This window comes from Lygodium microphyllum, chromosome 12 (genome assembly GCF_053477565.2).
Source record: "Lygodium microphyllum isolate KBCC chromosome 12, Lygodium_microphyllum_v1.1.10, whole genome shotgun sequence".
NCBI classification, from domain to species: Eukaryota; Viridiplantae; Streptophyta; class Polypodiopsida; order Schizaeales; family Lygodiaceae; genus Lygodium; species Lygodium microphyllum.
Window position 1 is genome coordinate 148176902 of NC_141146.1, and position 19901 is coordinate 148196802.

A 19901-nucleotide genomic window follows, 5' to 3' on the forward strand; every position below is an offset into this window, starting at 1 on the left:
TGGAATTAGAAGGATAAGGAGAAAGATTGGATAGTTGAAATAATGAGAAGGAAGAAATAAGAGTGACCCACCTCATTTAGATGCGCGAAAAGTAACCTTTGAAGAGGCTCAAGAATGAGAAGGGATTTAGACTACGGGATTGTAGCAAGAGGAAAGACTTCCATTTTTAGTTTAAAAATATTTGTTGACAATGCAACTTTCATCCAAGAAGATAGTCAAATTATGGCCAATTTTCAAGCTCCACCACAAATTTTCCAATATTTCAATGTTAAAAGTTAGTAATGAAAAGATTGAGGTACTTAAGTTTCATTTTAAGATCATTAGACATTGGGATAGAGGCAATAAAGGTTCATGAAGCATTTCGGGAAGACGATGGAGAAAACGACAGAATGTGAAATGTGACTTGTTCTGTGAGGTTTTGAACTGTTGATAGTGACGAGCCATACTGTTTGAGTAATCATGTGGTACACCACCTGTTGTTGGGCTTTCTCCGGGACTTTTAATGATGTTGTAGAACACTGTGCACCACCTCTTGGCTTTTTCTTTAACTTTTCAACTGTGTAAAGGAACATGTCATTGAGAATTTCGTGCGGTACATCACCACTTGTTGGGCTTTCCTTTAGAACTTTTGAGGATGGGATGGAACACATTATCAAGAGTTTCATTTGATAGGGAAATGAGAGGCTTGCAAGGCCAGAACTACATGATTTATAATCAAGTTAAGCTGGTGTAGTGAATCAAACTAGTTTATGAGAACATTCTTCTGTGGTTTTCTTTGAGGGCCTTAGTCCCACTAGCCTAAAACTAGATGGACTATTGCTTAGATAAAAGCTAGGCTCAGCATAGCCTCTCAGGATAGATTGTATCATCCAGTGTTGCTGTTTCTAGCTTGTCAGTTTTTAAGGCTACGCTGTATCAGAGGATTCTTTATGTGAGGAGGAAAGGACGGGAGAGACTTTAATTTGGAACTGTATAGGCAACCTATCCTCTGGTCACATGATGGGCGCTTTACTGTACAACTTGCAGGCAAGACTCAGTTAAGGAATAGTGAACTTTTTTGAAATAGACTTTTCTCTGCAGATGTAGATTGAGAACTCATAAGACACAACGGAGCATTGGCTTAGTGGGATCAAGGAGACTACCTTGGCGATGTCTTTTGCGAAAACATAATTCCCAAAGGATGCAATATGTTTGAACTTGTCTAGGCTCCAGACCTTGTTCCCTTGTTTATCCTAATAAAATCAAAAAAATTCAAATGTTTGTCTGTGTTTAGGGATGATGGATGACTTATATGGCAGCCTTTAGTCTATATTTTTTTCAAAGAGAAGGTGAGAATCACTAGTTGTTACCACCAACTTTGGCTAATTGAAACTAGCCAGGTGTCATTATAACACAAGATTATGAAGACTTTGGTTTTGGTAGAAGAGAACATTGCTTGATATCTGTGGCACTGCTTTGTTCCACTATTCATTTGAAGTTGGGGTGTTGAGTTTCAGTGGTCCAGATTTATGATTCTTCAACATTTATATAGCTGTGGACAGACATTGGATTTTTCCTCACTTTCATTAGGTGTTGGCATAGGGTTTAGGATGCTTTGAAGCCTTAGAAGGTGACTTTCCTGTGCAACAGATGTCTAAAAGGATTGATAAGCACAATGCTACAACAACTCATCTTGCCTTGATTGTTAGATGTGGCCATTTCTTTAAGTGCAGCCAATAACAGAGTGGCCAGCTAGTTAGGAAACAAGAACTCAACTGTCCCAGGTACATTAGTATATGCCTGGGGCATATGTAGCCCATCATACAGTTCTGCTAATAGAAGGATACCTTTTCTTTCTATTGAGGAGAGAAGGCTTTGTAAAAGGGTAAGGGAGTGCAGAACAAAAAACAGATTTTGGTACTGTTTATGTAGATTGTTTCCATACAAAAGTCTACTTGAGAGAGAGGCAATTAGGAGGTTGGACAAAAAATTGTCCATTTGTTCAAGTTTGATGGATCACGTACAGCTAGCAAGACTGACTGCAGTCCTGCCCTTCGTGTTCTTCAGAGTAAGTTCAGACGGCGGGCATCCTCCTGCTCCTTTTCCCACGTTTCTAGGTTCACCCGTCTCCTCCTTCAGTTTCAGTACATACTCTTTAAGAACCGAACCCACACCCACACCCACGCACATCTTCCTCGAGCTCCTCAGGGTGGACTCGTGCTACTGCTGCATGTCCTCTACCCTGGCCATTGGTCCTCCTCCTCCTCCTCCTTAATTCATGTAAGCGTAGTTCTTGGCAACTTAGGTGGCCATTGTCACATCAGAGTTCCATTCTAGCCTATTAGTCTGACTATCTGAGTCTGAGTCTGCAACTGATTGCACTGATTCAATATTTGCCGAAGCCTGGTGGTAAATCTAGTAGACCAGATGTGCTTAGGTAGTCCATGCATATCACATCGCTAAGATGACTATCTAGTAGTTTTCTTTACTACACGTTAGTTACGACCCTACATCTAAAGAATGTAATTTGTTTCTTGCTAGCTTAAGATGAGGGTTCTAAGCATCTAGTGTGATTGAGGACCTGACACCTTGGCTTCTCTGATACCCACCTTGTTTTCCAAGGTGGGGAGAGACAATATTCTCATAGGAAGGGGGTGGCCTGAAAAGCATCAACCTATTTGTGTTAAATATTCCAGGTTGTTTAAATATTCCTAGTTGTTGAGGTCATTTAAGTCTGCGGTGCATTAAATTTTGGCTGCTTGTGAACACATCTCGATGAATAGTGCACAGTGCATAGTGCATAGTGCACAACACCTGCACACATGCACATGCATCATTAATTACATAATTTGTTTATATTTTAATCAAGTGAATATGTATTGTGACAGGAAGTAAGAAATAACAAGAATGGTACAGCACCTCACTCTGCATGGAGCAACTACGATGATTTGAATGAATTCTTTTGGTATGTTAACCTTTACCACCTTATGCTATGATCGCTTTGTATGTGTTGATGTAAAGGCAAAATTTTCTTAGACTGATTCAACCCAATCCAGAAAGTGCAAGGAGAGTGTTACTCTCTGAATATATAGAGGGAAGTTTGCACATGTCTAAAATGACTTAGAAGTGTCAGTAAAGAGAAATGATCATGCAGGTCTTCTGACTGCACAAAGAAAAAATGGCCTCCTAAAGAGGAAGTGGAGTTGTTTCAGATTCATTCTTCCAAGGTATGGTGTTTCTTCTTGAATCAGTTTTATTGTCCTATCGATTGTTATTGATATTAAGAGGAACTTTCAATTGGATCATAGTCATCTCAAGGTGCTCAAAAGATGAATTTTGTGGAGGTTCGAACCTTTTGGCATCTTTTTAGAAGTTTTGGCCGAATGTGGACTTTTTATATTCTAGCTTTGCAGGTATTGACTCTCTGGCACTTTTTTGTTGACATAATTTGTAGTACCTGTAATTTATTCTGGCAAGACATTGACACTTGGAAAACAGTAATACACAAATGTTTTGTCATTCTTGAATCCAACCTAAGCGACTTTTTGTTTTTTTTTTGTTTTTTGTTTTTTTTTTGTGGCAGGGGGGGGGGGGGGGGGTGGGGGGGTGGGGGTAGGGGTGTGTGAGTCTAATCATATTATTCAGGAGAAATTACAATGAAGTGCAAGCGCTCAACCATCTAGCTGCAGCTGAAAGCCAATCAGAACGTATAATACAAGGCCTCTCAAGGTGGCTTGGGGGGGGTAGCCATCATGAAGTGTAACACCATCGGGGTTTGCTATCCCATAGAGTGAAAAATAGGCTATGCCAACCCTAGGTGGTGAAGAAACTGCTGCTGAAGCTCCTGCTGATGCCAAGGGTCCCCTGAAGCTGCTGCCAACAGCCTCTGAGGGAGTGAATGATGGACGACTAGAACTCCGCCAGGGTGACATATACAAAAGGTTCTCTCAGCTGAAAATTGGCTGGCAGTGAGCCGTTCAAATGTGCCACCTTGTGAAGCTATTGATAATCTCTCACACCTTTGATTGCGATGCAGTAGGCTCCGATACCTGTTGGCTGGGTAAAGCCTCCAGTTCACTACTGCACACAAACTAGCGTTGATGATAAAGATCATGTTGTGCATCTCCACATCATAGAGTAGATGGTATCTGCGTCTGATTGACTGCGAGCAGCGAGCACCCTAGATGAGACACACACAAGGCTGGGCTCTGCTCAATAGAGGATGTTGCAAGCTCTTCTCCAAACCAGCTGTGCAGCCTTGCAAGGCCATAAATACTGCTTTGGTGTCTTTAGGTGCTACTATGCACAATGCTCGCATCTTCCTGCATCTGAGCCAAGGAACTGCCAATTGCTAGGCCTTCATGGGCCACTGACTAGAGGAACTATCCCATAGGTGTCTCCAGAAAGTATATTTGAAGGGGTCTGTGATGTTGTGCTCTGTCCAGTGTGCTACATATGGGAGCATGGTTGAAGATGAGGAAGAGAGAACTGGGTGCTATACAATGATACTTGGATGCTAGTTTAGAAGCCAGGATCAATTCCTCATACTAGTCCACCAGTGTAGTACGCGAGTGATGTTCACCCCTTGAACCACCGAGCATGCCTCCATCAGCCAAGCCATCACTTGAGCTTTTGTCAACATATAGTGGTGAGCTGCCTGTACAAGTGGCTAGTCAATAATGTCCAAGGGGAGGCATCACTATTTTGTGGTATCATGTATGAAGAAGAATGTGAAGGTAAGGAAACTCTACTTAAGACCTCCAGTTGATGTTCATCATACACCTTGGCCATTGCTCCGAAAGCTGCTCCAACCTAGCACCCCTAAACCAACGAGACAAGTGCTTTGTTATGTGATCATGGATGACCTTCACCATGTTCTCCTTAGACCACTCACAACAAATACCCTATAAGAGAGGAAGATGTTGAAGGACAGCTTGCTGCCCTGCTTCTTGCTGCTGATTTCAATCAAAATCAGCCCATAATCCGCACAACACACTCTTGCTATGTTCCTCCAGTGTTCTCCCAATGATAGAGGTCAAGAAACAATGAATAGATCAAGAGAAAAGCTTGATGGAAGATGATCCTGAGCAAGGACAGCTTGCTGCCCCTCTTTTCCTTGCTCTTCCCAGTTCAAAACAGTCTATAAAACCCTCCTCTCTCCTCTCACAATGCACAACTGTGACAATGGTGAAGCAGGCTATCGGGGGAGGGTCACATTGACATGTGCATAGTGCATATGGAAAACCCTCTCTACCACACAGTTGAGACATAAAGGAGCCCTGGTAAGGTTTTTGTGACTGAGTGCTAGACTAACTTGTTTAGGCTCAGATACAATGATCCACAGTCATCTTGAAAGACTGAAAGGAACAGAACAATCCTCAACTCAATACAATGGTCCTCTTTCAGCCTCTATGCCCTTTACTCAATAGTAGAGTCCCAATAGGTACATTTCTTCTATCATAAACTCTTCAATGTTGACAACGCATGAAGCAATCACACAAGGCCACAAGCATGTACCACAAGAAGGCAGCCAGGTAACCTCTCAATTTCAAGGCACAATGGTTCTTGCAGCCCTCTTGATCATAAGTCTTAATTCTTGACACAAAGGCATGCGAAAGGCTTTGCCTTCCTCTTGCAATGTTGGGTGTACATGCACAGGTCTAGTTTCGACTTCGTCTAATCACAATGAGTAACTGTAGTACTAAGAAAAAACATCTCAACCATGCATGACCCTTACATCAATGTCTAAGTGTGTTTTTTAACTAACAAAACACAAAGTGCATACAAGCTCAACTACGTTGCCAAAGTACAACACAAACTCTTAAAGCTCTAACAACCCCACACAAACAAACGATCGCTACTCAAGCAACATCATTTAACCAGCAAAAAAGCACCATGTGCATAACATTACATCAACTAAAAACTAATTCATGCTCATGACCATCTTTTCAAGAGAGAAAGAATATGCCTTAAGTGAACACATTAATGGAACCATGAACCTCTCAACTCTTTGTGCCAAGCATGAGACCTGGAGCAACTCTAGATACAGCCTATTCTTTGTTTATTCAAAGGTACATTATCATCATACAGCAGTTATACGAGCATGTGTTTTTAGCCAAATCAAAAGCTCACAAGTGACTCAGTATCTGGATGCTGAAATGCTGACCTGCTTTGTAGTGAACTTCGAGGCTCCTCCATGGAAACGCTGTTGCTTCCATGTGTCTTGCTTGCTAACTCTAGAAAAGGCTAGCCCAAACTAAGCTGCTGCCTTTCCAAAAAACATGAAGTCTTTGTTAAGCTAATAAATGCATTATTACTTAATTAGCTCTCAATTACAGCCCCAAAACTCAAAATTACCAAAGTCTTATTAAAAAGAAATGCAATCACAGAGAGTATCTGCATCCCATAGGCCGAACCCTAGTTTGAGAGGACCCATCCATCTATGAATAGACAGTTTGCCTACCACTCAGCCCTATCTCGTTTTTGAAGACTGCTGGTGCCATAACTTGCACATAGGAACTTGACTAGTTGGCACATGGCTTCATTATGGTAGGTTCCCGGTAGCTTGTGTTGGATGAAGACACATGCACTGCTTATGGGATTACCCTGAGGCCCAACAAGTGTGGAGGAGAGCCCTCAAGAGGTTCTTCCGTGGTATATCTAAGATTGACAGTGACAATAGCTGGCATTGTGGATGGGACTTGTGACTGTGAGGATTTTCATAGTCACAAGTCCTTTCTTAGTGCTGGAGAACAGTTGAGCATGATTCAGATACTAGAGTTCTCCAGGCAGAGTGGAATGGGGGACATCACACATGGGAGTTGATTGCTTGTGTTTGATTGGTAGTATAATCATTCAGCTCATTTTGATAGCACACTGTTGTCATACCATTGATCTACTGGAACACACCTTTAGTAGAGAGTCTCTCTGCAATTTGGACAAAGATTATTGATATGCTGCATAGGAGATGGTAGAGATTACATGGTTACTCTGACTGCATCGGGAGGGAAGATGCTTTTCCTTGTACTTTGGATTTCAACATCTTCTTCCATTTAGTGTCTCATCTGGTTTGGTAATACAGATCAACCGAGTAGCTATACACTCAGTCCTTGAATTGAACTTTCTTTTGTTATCATTCAATAATAGTATGGATGTGCATATTACAGGCCTTTTTTTGTTTTGAGATTATAGATATGTCTGTTTCAGCCCTTGTATTAGCTTTTCTCTGATAATTCTTTAATGTATCCTTGATGTGTCCATTATGTCTTAGTCACTTTGGTTTTAAGATTATAATATTAGGAGCTATGCTCGACAGGTTGTCTGTACATACCTGGATTGATCCATCTTGTTGCCAAGGATAGCGGTCTATTGGAGATCATGTAGTGGAAGTCACACAATGGAGACCATCACATGTCTAAGAACTAATTTGTTCATAGCGGTCTATTGGGGATCATGTAGTGGAAGTCACACAATGGAGACCATCTCATGTCTAAGAACTAATTTGTTCATAGCCAATTCTTGAGCAAGCTTTGCTTGAAGTTTTGAGAAATTGATTTTGTATGATGGGACCCCTGTTAAAGCCAGCTGAGTTCTTTGAGTCAAATTGGTCTGTCTGTCATATGTCATAACTATAAAGTGAATGAAATCTCTAATGTTATTTTCTGGAAAAACTTTGGAATTTCAAGTTAATCAATGAAGCTCCTTATCACTATGTTGAGATTTTCTGTTGATGATTTCACATTAGCCTCTTTTATTAGGCAATGATTATTATGGCGTGGAGTGGATCAGGCTCTTCATTTGATTTGCTGGATCTCTCAGTTTTGGAGAATGTACTGAGTATTTTCATAACAGCTGCATTTCTTGATCTGTTACAAGGTACCTACTATCCTTTGATACAAAAAATAAGCAGCTGTTATCTGCACAAAAATACATTGAACTGAGGGCTTTCATGTTCTTTTGGCTGCAGTTGTATTGGACATCTGCTTGAATATCAAAGTTCTAAATTACACTAGTTTTAATAACTTGCTGAGACTGTTATTAAAGCTACTTGTATCCATAGCATGGGTTATACTACTCCCAATCTTTTACGTACATTCATGGGATAATCCAAGTGGCATCCTTCAGTTCCTGAGGAACTGGTTAAAGCAGGGAGGCAATGTTCCTTCCCTGTATATAACAGCTGTTGTTGTCTACTTGTTCCCTACTTTCATTGGCACCATATTGTATCTGTTACCCTCTCTCAGAGGCTGGATTGAAAACTCAAACTGGAAGATTTTCCAACTTATGCATTGGTGGTCACAAGTGAGTACTTTTGTGATGACAACAGTTCAATGTGGGACCGGACTGTGTTAAAAAAATATAAACTGTTTTATGTACTAAGCCATGTTCTTACAGTGGGAATATCATTCTGATTTTGCAGCCATGGTTGTATGTTGGGCGTGGTATGCAAGAGAATACACTATCTTTACTCAAGTAGAGTGACTATTCAGCTGTTCAACTTCTGTTTGTTTGTTTGTTTTTTGTTGCGGAGTAGCTCTGTGTTTTATCAACTTCGACAGCCATGATTTTGTGTCTGTCTGCAATCAGGTATACTTTTTTTTGGCTTGTTCTGCTTTTTGTAAAGCTCACCTTCAGCTACTTCATTCAGGTGAGTATTAATTGTGAATATGGAAGTATTTATTCCTGTTCATGAGATGTAAAATAGAATGCTTGTGGTATCTGAAATTTATCATGAGATTTAGCAACTGAAGTTTTAGAGAATAATGACACCATTAATATGTACTATTGTCTGGATGATGCATTTCAAATTTTAACAGATCAAGCCGCTGATAAACATTACAAAAGAAATTATGAGTGTGCGCAATATACAATATGAATGGCACGAGCTTTTCCCCCATGGTACATGTCTTTTTTAATATAAGTTTCTGGATTGGACTTAAGGGGCTTTGGATGTTGGGTGATAGTCCTTGAAACTTTTGATAATGATGAATATCCAGCCAAGCATAACATTGGAGCTGTTATTTCTCTTTGGGCACCAGTGATTTTGGTAAGTTACTGGTTGCAGGAAAAATTCAGAAGGCAGTAGACGTCCATAGAAGGCTTTTATAAACATGTTGCTAATGATTTTGTAATCTTATTCAACTAACTTTTGAGTGTTCAGGTTTATCTTATGGATACTCAGATCTGGTATGTTGTCATGTGCACATTGTGGGGAGGTTTTCTGGGTGCATATCTTCGGCTGGGTGAGGTAAGATTTTTCAAGCTTTGAACCCTTTCAAAGAGTCTAGATTGCAGATAGTCCTTCATTTAGAATTCCTGAAATAGTGAAGAAATAATTGAAAATATCTGAGAAAAGCTTGTAATATTGATGGGCTGTGCACCAGTATTGGTTACTTGGCTTATCTTACATAATCATTCTTTAGAATAATTTGCGGAGTATAGTGTCCGTCCTCTCATTGATTTTTTTTTTCAAGTAGAATGTGGCTGATTATGTTACTCAAAAAACTGATTACAACGGAGTGTTCATGCTCAACAGACTAGCTGGAGCTGATGCAAAGTCAGAAATACATAATGTATACAAGGTGGTCGAGGGGGGATGGGGGCAAGAAGCCGGGGGGGGGGGGACGGGGCTGCCTGCCTGCATCACGAAAAACAGATCTTGGCCGCCCCAAGTGCGCATGAAGTGACATTGGAGCTCTTGGCGAGCCCTAGAGTCGCCCTGCACCTGATCCCATCGGCCGCGGAGGGAGTGGATGATGGAGGTCCAGAGCTCTGCTAACGTCGCCTGTGCTGAAAGTCTCTCTCCGCCGAAAGCCTCCTGACACCGCGCCTTCCAGATATGCCATCTTGTAAGACTCCCAATGATCTCCCATACCTCCGAGCGGTGTGCAATGGGCTCGAGTACCTGGCGGATGGGTAGAGCCTCCAAACCGACCACTGCGCATGACCCTGCCTCCATAATGAATATCATGTCCTGCATCCCGGCCTCATACAGAAGGTGATGGCCCTGGGGCTGACTGCCTACCAACAGAAAGCTCCCCATGAGATACATCCAAGACTGGGTGCTATACGGCTAAGGATGCGGCATGCTTCTTTCCACACGAGCTGCACCTTCTCACATGACCACATGCAGTGCTTTGGGGTTTCCAGAGGTTGCTGTGTGCAACGCTTACAACCTCCCTCCTTTTGCATCTGGGCAAGCCAACTTCCCACCGTCAAGCCTCCATGTGCCCCCAGTCATAAGAAATATGACACCCTCCTCGGCCTCCAGCTATCCCATAGGCGGTGCTAGAAGGCCCGTCGAAAAGAACTCGTCAAGAGCTAGCCTCACTCTGTCCAACATCAACTCATTGTCCTCTATGTAGAGCGCTGTATCATCTGTATACTCAGTCTAACAACTCAGTCTCCTCTCTCACTGGAAGTCGGAGGCCGCGTAATCCGCTCACATGTGACCTGAGGAAGTGAGACATCGCCTCTGCAAAGAGTAGAAACAGGTATGGGGCCAGGGGGCAGCCTTGTTGAACCGATCTCTCCAGCTGAAACTTCTCGCCTCGCCTTCCGCCTATGAGAACCCTGCTGATGGCCGATCTGTAAAGGGTGGAGACTCCGCGAATCCAAACCTGGGGGAATCCTTACCTCACCATGGTGCCTTTTAGGAAATTCCAGTCTACCCTGTCGTAAGCTCTCTCGAAATCCAAGAGTAGTATGACCAGTCTTTGCCCACTGTGCCGAGCCCACTCTGTCGCCTCAAAGAAGGTGAATACATTGTCAAGGATGCTCCTATCATGGACAAAGCCTGTTTGTGTGTCATGGACGATGTCTGGAAGCACGAGGCGTAGTCGCCTGCCAATCATCTTTGCGAGTGCGTTATAGGCCCCTGACAATAAGGTGATCAGTCTCCACTGGGAAAGCTCCAACCGGTCTTCCCCTTTGGGGAGGAGATTGATAAGGCCTGCCGAGAGACTCCTTGGCATTTGTCCTGAAGTGAAAATCTCCTGGAAGGCCATCAGTAGGGGGTCCTTCACCACTTCCCAATAGGTAGTGAAGAAGGCCTTAGAGAGGCCATCCCCCCCCCGGCATTTTTGCCCATCCTATGTATGGAAAGCCTCCTCTAGTTCCTTCTCTGTGAAGGGAGCTAGGAGGGAGCGTCCCATCTCCTCTGTGACGAGGGACGGGATGCGATCCCATACTTGCTGTCTACATCTCTGTCCTCTAGCTGAAGCTGCCTCCTGTTGGAAAAGGCGCGTGTAATAGTCGGTGGCAATCTCCATCACGTCGTCTGGGCTAGACTGAGTCCTCCCATACTGATTCCGAAGGCTGCGTATTTGTTTTCCTGCGGTTCGATGCTGGTGCACTTGGAAGAACTCCCTTCACATTGTGTCCCCCTTCCGCGCCTAGAAGGCTGCTGAGGTTTGGAAAGAGAACTTCGAGCACATGTCCTCTAGGCCAGCAATGGTTGCTCGCGCGCACACCTCTTGTGCGTGGAGGGTAGGATCCCCCAGTGCCTCCTGTAATAACCTCTGCGTGGCTGCCAGGTCCTGCCGGAGTGCTCCGTCCTTCTCCCAGCACTGCTGCCTGGCTTGTATGGCTGCCTCTTGGCAGATTTTGCTCGACTCGGCTAGGACCTTTGCAACCTCCTTTTCTATCCGGTCCCTCCTGTCCCACTCTTTGGTCCAAATCTACTCTATCTGTCTCGTCACCTCCTCCCTCCTATAGATCGAGTCAGGGATCTGATAGGATCGTGTGTCTAGGGCGGATTCTGGGGGGTTAAGTGTCACGAGAACTAGGCAATGATCGGACAAGGTGGTGCCTGCCAATTGCTCAATCTGGCCTCCACGAGAGCCTCCCCAATCTCCCACATAAAACCTGTCCAACCGCTCGAGAAGGATTGCACCTAGCTGCCTGTATCCCCAAGAGAAGTCCAACAACCTCTCCCTTTTGTGGAAGGCAGGGTCTCTCCAAGCATCGCGTGCTCCGACTACAGGCAAAAAGACCTCCCATGCCTCCTGCTCCTCCCTAGCCAATGCCTTGGTAGTTTGTGCCTCTGCCTTGCTGGTCCTCCAAAGCCTCCAGGTTATTGAAATCTCCTCCAACGATCTAGGAGTCCACCTCTAGGAGTCCATATACGATCTCCACCCAGAACCTACTGCGTGCCCTAACCTCCGTAGGGGGATAGACATTGAGGACTCCAATGCACGAGTCCCCAGTATCCAATTTGATCCATAGATCCCTGCCTGCCACTATCGTCCCGTGGTCTCATACACAGGCGGTGAGACTCGGGCCAATAGAGGTGCATAAGCCTCCACTCCTACCGTGGGCACCTATGGCATGCTCCCAGTAAGTGTGCGAGTTGCCCGGAAGTACCTTCCCAACCCGTTGGGCTTGGGTGGGGGTGAGCTTGTGCTCTTGTAGAAGCAAGATGTCGATCTGTCCGGCAAGGGCAGGCTGCAACTCCTGCCGAACAATCAACTTCCTGGAACCACGTGTCCCACTGTAGTGGAGACTATTAACATTCCAAGATGCAAGGTGTAAGCTCATGGGGAAACTTGTGACTGACCGAACAGACATCTGTTCGTTGTGGATATTGTTGATGAGGAGGAGAAACTGTGAGGCTTGCAAGTACGCTTTGCCGCTGGTCTGGACGGTGAACTCCAGTTCCCATCTGTGTAGTCGTTCACTCCCCTGAGTAAGAGGAGTGAAGAAAAAAGGCGTAGTTTGGTCCATTCGGTGGTGCTAGTAGATGGACCTTGCCCCTCTTTGACTTACGAACCACCAAGATCCACACCTCTAGAGGTAGTGGGAACTCTCCACACTCCGCAACTCTCAGGTAGGACCATGGGCCACTACGGAGGAACTCTTGTGGCAATAGTTGTGCCTGTCTTGGGAAGGTGTGATGGGTGGCAAGAGCAGATGAGCTGGTGGTTGTGTGGGAGGGGGAAGACTGCTGGTGCGCGGAGGTAGGTGTGTGTGGCTCATCACCTCCCGTGGGAGGAGGGGGGGTGGGTCTGGGGGGGATCACCTAAACCGGGTGCGGATCAGGGGGGTGCTCGGTAGGGGAGGTGGTGGGGGGGAAAGAGGATTGAGGGATGGTGGGATGGACGGAGATGCATGGCAGGTGTTTGGGGGGGGGGGGGTGAGGGGACTGTGGGAACTTAGGCGAGGCAGTGTGTGACGCAGGTGGAGGATGTGGGGGGCTGCGGTCCTGCCAGGTAGGACAGACAGGGGGGGCTGTGGAGTGCTCAGCCGAGGGGGCGTCGCTCGCCCTCCTGCACCTTGCTGACGAGGCTGGGTCTGAGGAGTTGGCTGTGCCCCCCTTGCCGTCTCTCTCTCTGTCGTCTCTGGACCCGTGTGAAGCCATCATCGTCCACCTGCGGGCCTATCGGCGGAGCCACCTTGGCTCCGGAACGCGTACAAACTGTTGCCTGATGCCCAAAGTCATAGCTGTGCAGTTACTACCCTGGTTGCCCAGTCACAATGACCTGCTGCCTTAAGGAGTGCCCGCGTGCCTCAATCTCTAGGAACTGTGGGATATTCTTAACCTCTTTCACTGCCACCTGTACTTTTGTGACTCCTGCTGCTGCTGTCACTGCATTCACGAAGGATGCGGGGAGGACAGTGTCAAAAAGCAGTCCAAAGTATTCCACCAACTGGCGATACTCAATCGCCAGGCCGGGAAAAGAAGGGTGACCGGGTGCCACCTGTACTTTTGTGACTCCTGCTGCTGCTGTCACTGCATTCACGAAGGACGCGGGAAGGGCAGTGTCAAAAAGCCGTCCAAAGTATTCCACCAACTGGCGATACTCAATCGCCAGGCCGGGAAAAGAAGGGTGACCGGGTGTCGAAGAAACCTGTTGTGAAGTGCAAACTCCTCCACAGTAAAGCCATTGCACCAAGGGACCATGTATATGACCCCCTTCGTGGACGCATATGGTGAACTTGTGAGTAACTCGCGAGCTGCGTCTGCCAAACTGAGCCGGACCATGAAGATCCCTTGGTCCAATAGGACCGCCTCCACGATCTGCGCTGTGCCGATGCGCAGCATGGAGTGAAGCCAGTCCCGAAGCCAGGCCCTGGCTGGGGAATGTCCTACTACTTGACCATAAATCGTTGTTTCCATTAGCTCCAGCTCCTTAGCTCGGACAGCTAAGAGCTGCTCCTTAGAGAGGACTACGTGCAACGTGTTTGACTGGGGGGGCACTCGTTGAGTGCGCTAGCGTCTGACCAGAGGTTTCCATTGCGCGTCCCTTGTGAGAGAACTACCAATCACGTCGCAGTGCCTTCTGAGAGAACTACCAATCACGTCCAGGTGAGGGGTAAAATGGTCAGGCGGGGCGGATAGACGGGGGAGAGGAAACGGCCCGCGATCGGGGGGGGGGGGGGGGGGGAGGGGGGGCACAATTAGGTGGAGCAAGGGGCGTGATCAAAATTGGACGGCGGGCGTGATCAGACGGAGCAGGGGGGGTAGAACCTTACGACGTGACGGTGCTGAGCGCTCGCGTCAGTTCGTCCTCTCATTGATAACTCATATCTTTGCATTATTAAACAACCTTTTTGTTGGCAATTCACTGTGGCTAGACTGAACAAGGCAGAAGCAAAATAATTTTATGTGAAGCAAGTGGGCATCAGCCCCTTCATAGGGCTGCACTGGCCAAGTTTATGATGCCAGGCAGTCTTTCATGTGCTTTGTCATGTATGGCTTTTGGTCAAATCTTATGAGTGTATTCTCATGTTGGAAATATGAAGCTGTTTGTAAGATGAATTGGAATGGTTAGAAACATTTCTGACTGCAATATTGGACTGATCTGAAAAATGAAGGACATTATAGGTTTCATCACATAACTTTATGAATAATCTGATGTGGATAATGCCTATGAGCTTGATGAAGAGTTTTGATGCTTTACAGCAGGACAAATATGCAACTCTTAAAAAAAAAAGGTTTTCTGAAATGTGACTTCTGGACTTCAATGATACAGATCCGCACACTAGATATGCTACGATCTAGGTTCGGAATGCTTCCCAATGCTTTCGTTGGACGGCTACATGCAGCTGAAACACCAGACTTTGAGGAAACTGCAGAGTCCAAGGTGCAGCAAAACACACAAGCAATGAAATACACTTTAGATATTTGCAGTTTATTGTGTAATGTAGTCTGGGAGTAGGCGGGGCACGAATATTTATATAATTTCTAGTTGCATTTATTCCTTATGATATTTCTACAGATGACTAGTAGAAGAACATATGAGAAGTTTTCCAAATTGTGGAACGAGGTGATCAAAAGTTTCCGAGACGAAGACATTATCAGCGACAAGTAAATGCTCCTAGCCTAGATGCAATAGAGCTCCTCTGTCTTTTCTGCCTTTCTTTCTACTGACTTGCTGTGCAGGCTTAATTGTTGAAAAAGCTTGGGGATTTGTATGATTTTTTGTCTTATGAGGGTGCCATTTGTTCCTCTTACAGATTCTCCTTTGAGCCTTCAAAGCCTAGGTATTGTGAAGTGTTCCATTCTTCTAGTTGGACTCTTATACCTTCCAGTTTTATACACGTGCTATCATTTTGAATCAGATATGTTTGGTATTATAGACCTCCTGAGTTATTTTTCACACACACCTTGTATAGAATTCCTCTTGTCTTGTTATCTCATGATGTATCCCTGCTGTCTTATACAGGGCTTGCATTGGTATTATTTTCACTTTCGTTTTTTAGAAGTCTCTTTCCTCTGGAGAAAATGCTGACAAATAGTTGCACATTTGCTGGCCCTTTGCAAGGTGTTGCGTGACATAAGCAGGGCGAAGTTTACTGTATGATAGAGCGTGAGGTGTTGTGTAACATAAATCTCCTATCTTTGGCTTTACCCTCCTCAATGATTGCCTTGAGTGTGAGGATATGGTCTAGTGTGGTATATCCACATCTAAAACCAGCTTGTGGCCGATGGCCCTGTAGTTACTGGGGCCCAAAGGATGGCCACTCTTTAAGAGTGGAACTATAGTATGATTTGACCATTTGACCATATTTCAGGGAATCCCTCACCTATTTCTCCATTGAACATACATGCCCATGTATCACATGCATGTGAGAAGTGCTCCATTGTTCTCATCTTGTGCCCTCCCATTCTCTTTGACTGTCTTACTAGTGAAGGAGGATCACTGTGTTGCCCTTCCGGTCCATGCAGGCTGCATGAATGTGTGTCCTGATACATCATACAACTATCACCTATATTGGAGCCAAGCATTAGGAAATGTAATTTGTATAGGAGATTGTCTCTCGTGAAACATTCTTCATGTGCTTTTGCTATCCTGTCCCAAAATAGCTGGTTTATCTTTGTCTCAAAATTTGTAACAGTCTCCCTTCTTCTTACACACAAGGTGTCTAAAGAGCCTCCTTGCTTGGCAATGTTTCCAAATGCCCGAAGCAATCTCTCTTTGTACGTGTGTGCAAGCGAGTATCCCAAAACTTATCATCAGACTAGCCATTTTGAGGGATTGTAGAGTGCAATCCCAGTGGGGCACAGAGAGAGAGAGAGAGAGAGAGAGAGAGAGAGAGAGAGAGAGAGAGAGAGAGAGAATCTATTAAGGTCTCTAGAAGGCTAGGATGGTCTATGAGACCATAACCAATACAACTGGTATCATAATCTCTCATCAGAGAAAAACAAAACTATGTCTAGATATACATGATAAATTGAATTGAGAAATGAAAAATAAGGAAAGAGTATAGAGTATCTCCCTCTCAGTCTATGGAATCCACCAAAACTCTGCCAGCTATCTCCAACTGAGTCAGCGTGGTAATCTTCGTCTGTAGCAAGCAATCATGGCACGAATGTGTTGCATATGAGCATGCCTACGTTGTTGAGCTGGTACCCTAGGGTGTCATGCTCTTCATAATGTTGTAGCTCTATCTACTGTGATGCCACCTAATGATGTCTCTTGATGGCGCTTGTCAGTAGGAGGTGTAGTGTCTAAGGTGGCAGTGGCCTGGGGGTTAGCTATACTGAAAAAGTTTGTAACTATTCTTTGGAGGGGTGGATGTGGTTTGGATTGGCTCGATCCGATAACAATGCTACTCTGCCCTGTTTGAGCTCCAATAAGAAAAGACCGAGACATCTCTGGTCCTCATAGTCCATCACCCGTTTCAATAGTCCAAAGCCCTCCTAAAGAGCCAATGGTAGCAGCCTTAGATATCATAGTATACAATACATCTACAAATGTAGTGTTCCTCCATCTCTGGCTCCCATCCGCAAAGATGGCATATTCTCTCATTTGCTGCAACATGGCTCCATCGACCTGTCTCAATCATTAGCTGATGTGATGAGGTGTGGATTTGTCTAATAGCAACTCGAAGCCCATGAGAGAGTTGAGCTTAGAGCATCCATATATCTCGGCCTCACTAAAAAACCATCATGGGAAAGCTGCAAGAAGTGACACTGGTATTGTGCCATCTTCGTGCTGCCTAATGGGAAAGGGGGACTTGGACCAAGTCCTCTCTTTCTCCACTTTAGTGATGTCTGCTCAGATCACTCTATTCAACTCTGAATGGCTGAGACTCAAAGTGGGACAATCAAAGCTGTAATTGAACAGTGGCAATCTGTCTATGTTAATGCCATGCAAGTTCAGCCACGTGCTTATATGTGCGTACCAACACTGTCTATCTCCCTCTGCTGCAAGATATCTTGAAGACTCCAAAGCTATTCTAGGGTATCGGTCTTTAGGTAGCTGCCACATCCTTTGGAGGAAAGTGATTGCTTGGAATAGTGCCTCCACTACCATGGGTGCTGCACCCAACTCTTCTCGGATGATCTCTTGTGGTACTGAGGCTTTTGCCCTCATCATACGTGCTATCATCATGACCAGCGGTCTCTCCATATGTTCCTAGCCATCATTTTGGTGTGCTTCAAGTCCGTTACAAATTACAATCCATGAGAGGCACCAGCCGTCTAGTATGATAAAGGCCTAGGCCCCAAATGGCTGCTCCGTAGAGTAGTGTGGGCATAACTAAAGTGTCAAAGAGCCACAATTTGGTACAGGGCTCCTAGAACTGTGTGTGCACACTGTCACTCTAGAGTGCCCAAAGCTACATATGCCCGTGCAAGCCTAGCCTCTGAAGTCAGTTTCCATGAAAACTGTGGCCCTTTGAAAGTGACCCCGAGGTATACATATTGTCTAACCATTTCCAAAGACTGACCATCATACATAAAGTGATACTTTGAGTGTGTCACCCAAGCTGTTGAGGTGTTAAAGACCATAATTTTTGTCTTTCCAAGATTAACCTTGAGGCCTTTCTCTTCACAAAACACATGCAATGCATCCGGATGTCGCTGAAGCCCCTCACGTGAATTTGAGGTGGGCACAATATCATCTGCATATAGCAAAATTGGTATCAATACCCTTGCCAAGTTGGCTTCCATATCACCCCATCTCTGTATATAATCTGAAATCTCCTCAATGTACAATCCAAACAGCAAAGGAGAGAGCGAACAGCCTTGCTTTACACCAACTCTACTAGACACTGAGTCTGTTGTGCCTCCACGCACTCGTACTCTACTTGTCATCACTGTCTCATACAATGTGTAAATGCACCACTACATATCCTCTGGGACCCCAATGGTTTGCAACCTCTGCATGAGTCTTGCACGTGCTACCGTATCAAAAGCTTTGTGGAAATCCACGAAACAACATAAGTTTTTTTCCCTTCGTGATTGTCCCTCCTCAATCAAGGCCCTTAGCGTGAATATATGGTCTAATATATTGTATCCTTGGTGAAAGCTAGCTTGTCTTGCAGACCGTATCCCCTTTGTTTCAGCCCACCAACTCAACTCATGCTCCACAATAGAGGCATATATCTTTGCAAGCATATGGCCAATCATAATAGTGCGGTAATTGTTAGCGACCAATGGATCTCCGGTCTTAAAATTGGTACTATTGTGTGGTCACACCAACTTGCTGGAAACCCCTCACATATAGCTCTAATGAAGATATTTGACAAGATAGGGGCAAATGCATAACATGCATGTGCAAAATGTTCTACCACAAGGCCATCTTGATCATGTGCGCTCCCATTCTTTAACCTCCAAATGGCAGATCTCACCATTTTTTTCGAAAAGAATCCACATTGTGTTGGCCTAGAGTTTGATGGACAAGGAATCTGCTCTTGTGATGGAACATCATACAATGCACTAGCATGTTCATGCCATACCGTAGGTGATGACAACTGAATTGGCGGTTGTCTACCATGAAATTTCCTCCATGTCTTCTTGCTGTCCCTGCTCAAAATGAGCTGATACATCTCAGACTCTAGTTTGGCTAGATAATCCCTCTTCTTTTTCCCCACAAGACGACGGAAGACATTCCTTGCATGCTTGTGTGTGCATCTCCCCAGTGTAACATCCCTCTGTATGGTAGGTCCTAGTCTGTCTGCAACCATCATCCTACCAAGCGTTTTTAGGGGCAGTGCATCTGCGTGGTGTAGTAGAGCGCATCTTACATGGGAATGCCTCTATAGCTGTTGTATGTAAAACCTTCGCTAGACATTTAGTGACATCCTCCAGTGGTTCATGGTGGTCTAGCCGGCTTAAGCCATCTCGTACTGCATCACTATAGATATGCGAAGTTTGCTCTAGAAACTCATAGTGCGGAAATGTGTGTACCTGTGTGCATGTTTCTTGTATTTGACCACAAGCTAGGGTGAATTTTAGGATTGCATGGTCGGCTGCTATACTGATCGGCTTGCCAGATATCTCAAAATGCTTAATTTTTGGAATTAATGCTGGCGACCCCATTACATAGTCCACAATGTTGGCTCCCTTCTTGCTGTTCCAACAAGTGAAAGCATGCGTGCTCGGCCATCTCGATAAGCCATTGAATATAGCTAATCCATGAGCACTTCCTAATGCTAGCAAATGAGATCCATATGATGCCATCTCCTTATCTTGA

General features: G+C 45.0%; 1 protein-coding gene across 3 annotated transcripts in view; it reads left to right on the forward strand.

The window, feature by feature from the left end:
- LOC148028426 (callose synthase 5-like) overlaps positions 1–19901 on the forward strand; it is a 275331-nt gene that overhangs the window by 97962 nt on the left and 157468 nt on the right. The window contains exons 11-22 of one of the 3 annotated variants that reach the window (XM_087690228.1): positions 2868–2944; positions 3134–3206; positions 3288–3392; positions 7737–7854; positions 7946–8280; positions 8399–8451; positions 8566–8626; positions 8796–8877; positions 8976–9025; positions 9140–9226; positions 14952–15062; positions 15198–15286. In XM_087690228.1, the coding sequence (XP_087546354.1) occupies positions 2868–2944; positions 3134–3206; positions 3288–3392; positions 7737–7854; positions 7946–8280; positions 8399–8451; positions 8566–8626; positions 8796–8877; positions 8976–9025; positions 9140–9226; positions 14952–15062; positions 15198–15286 (1241 nt within the window). The remainder of the gene's footprint in view (positions 1–2867; positions 2945–3133; positions 3207–3287; positions 3393–7736; positions 7855–7945; positions 8281–8398; positions 8452–8565; positions 8627–8795; positions 8878–8975; positions 9026–9139; positions 9227–14951; positions 15063–15197; positions 15287–19901) is intronic. The other 2 variants (XM_087690230.1, XM_087690229.1) reach the window with 2 other exon arrangements.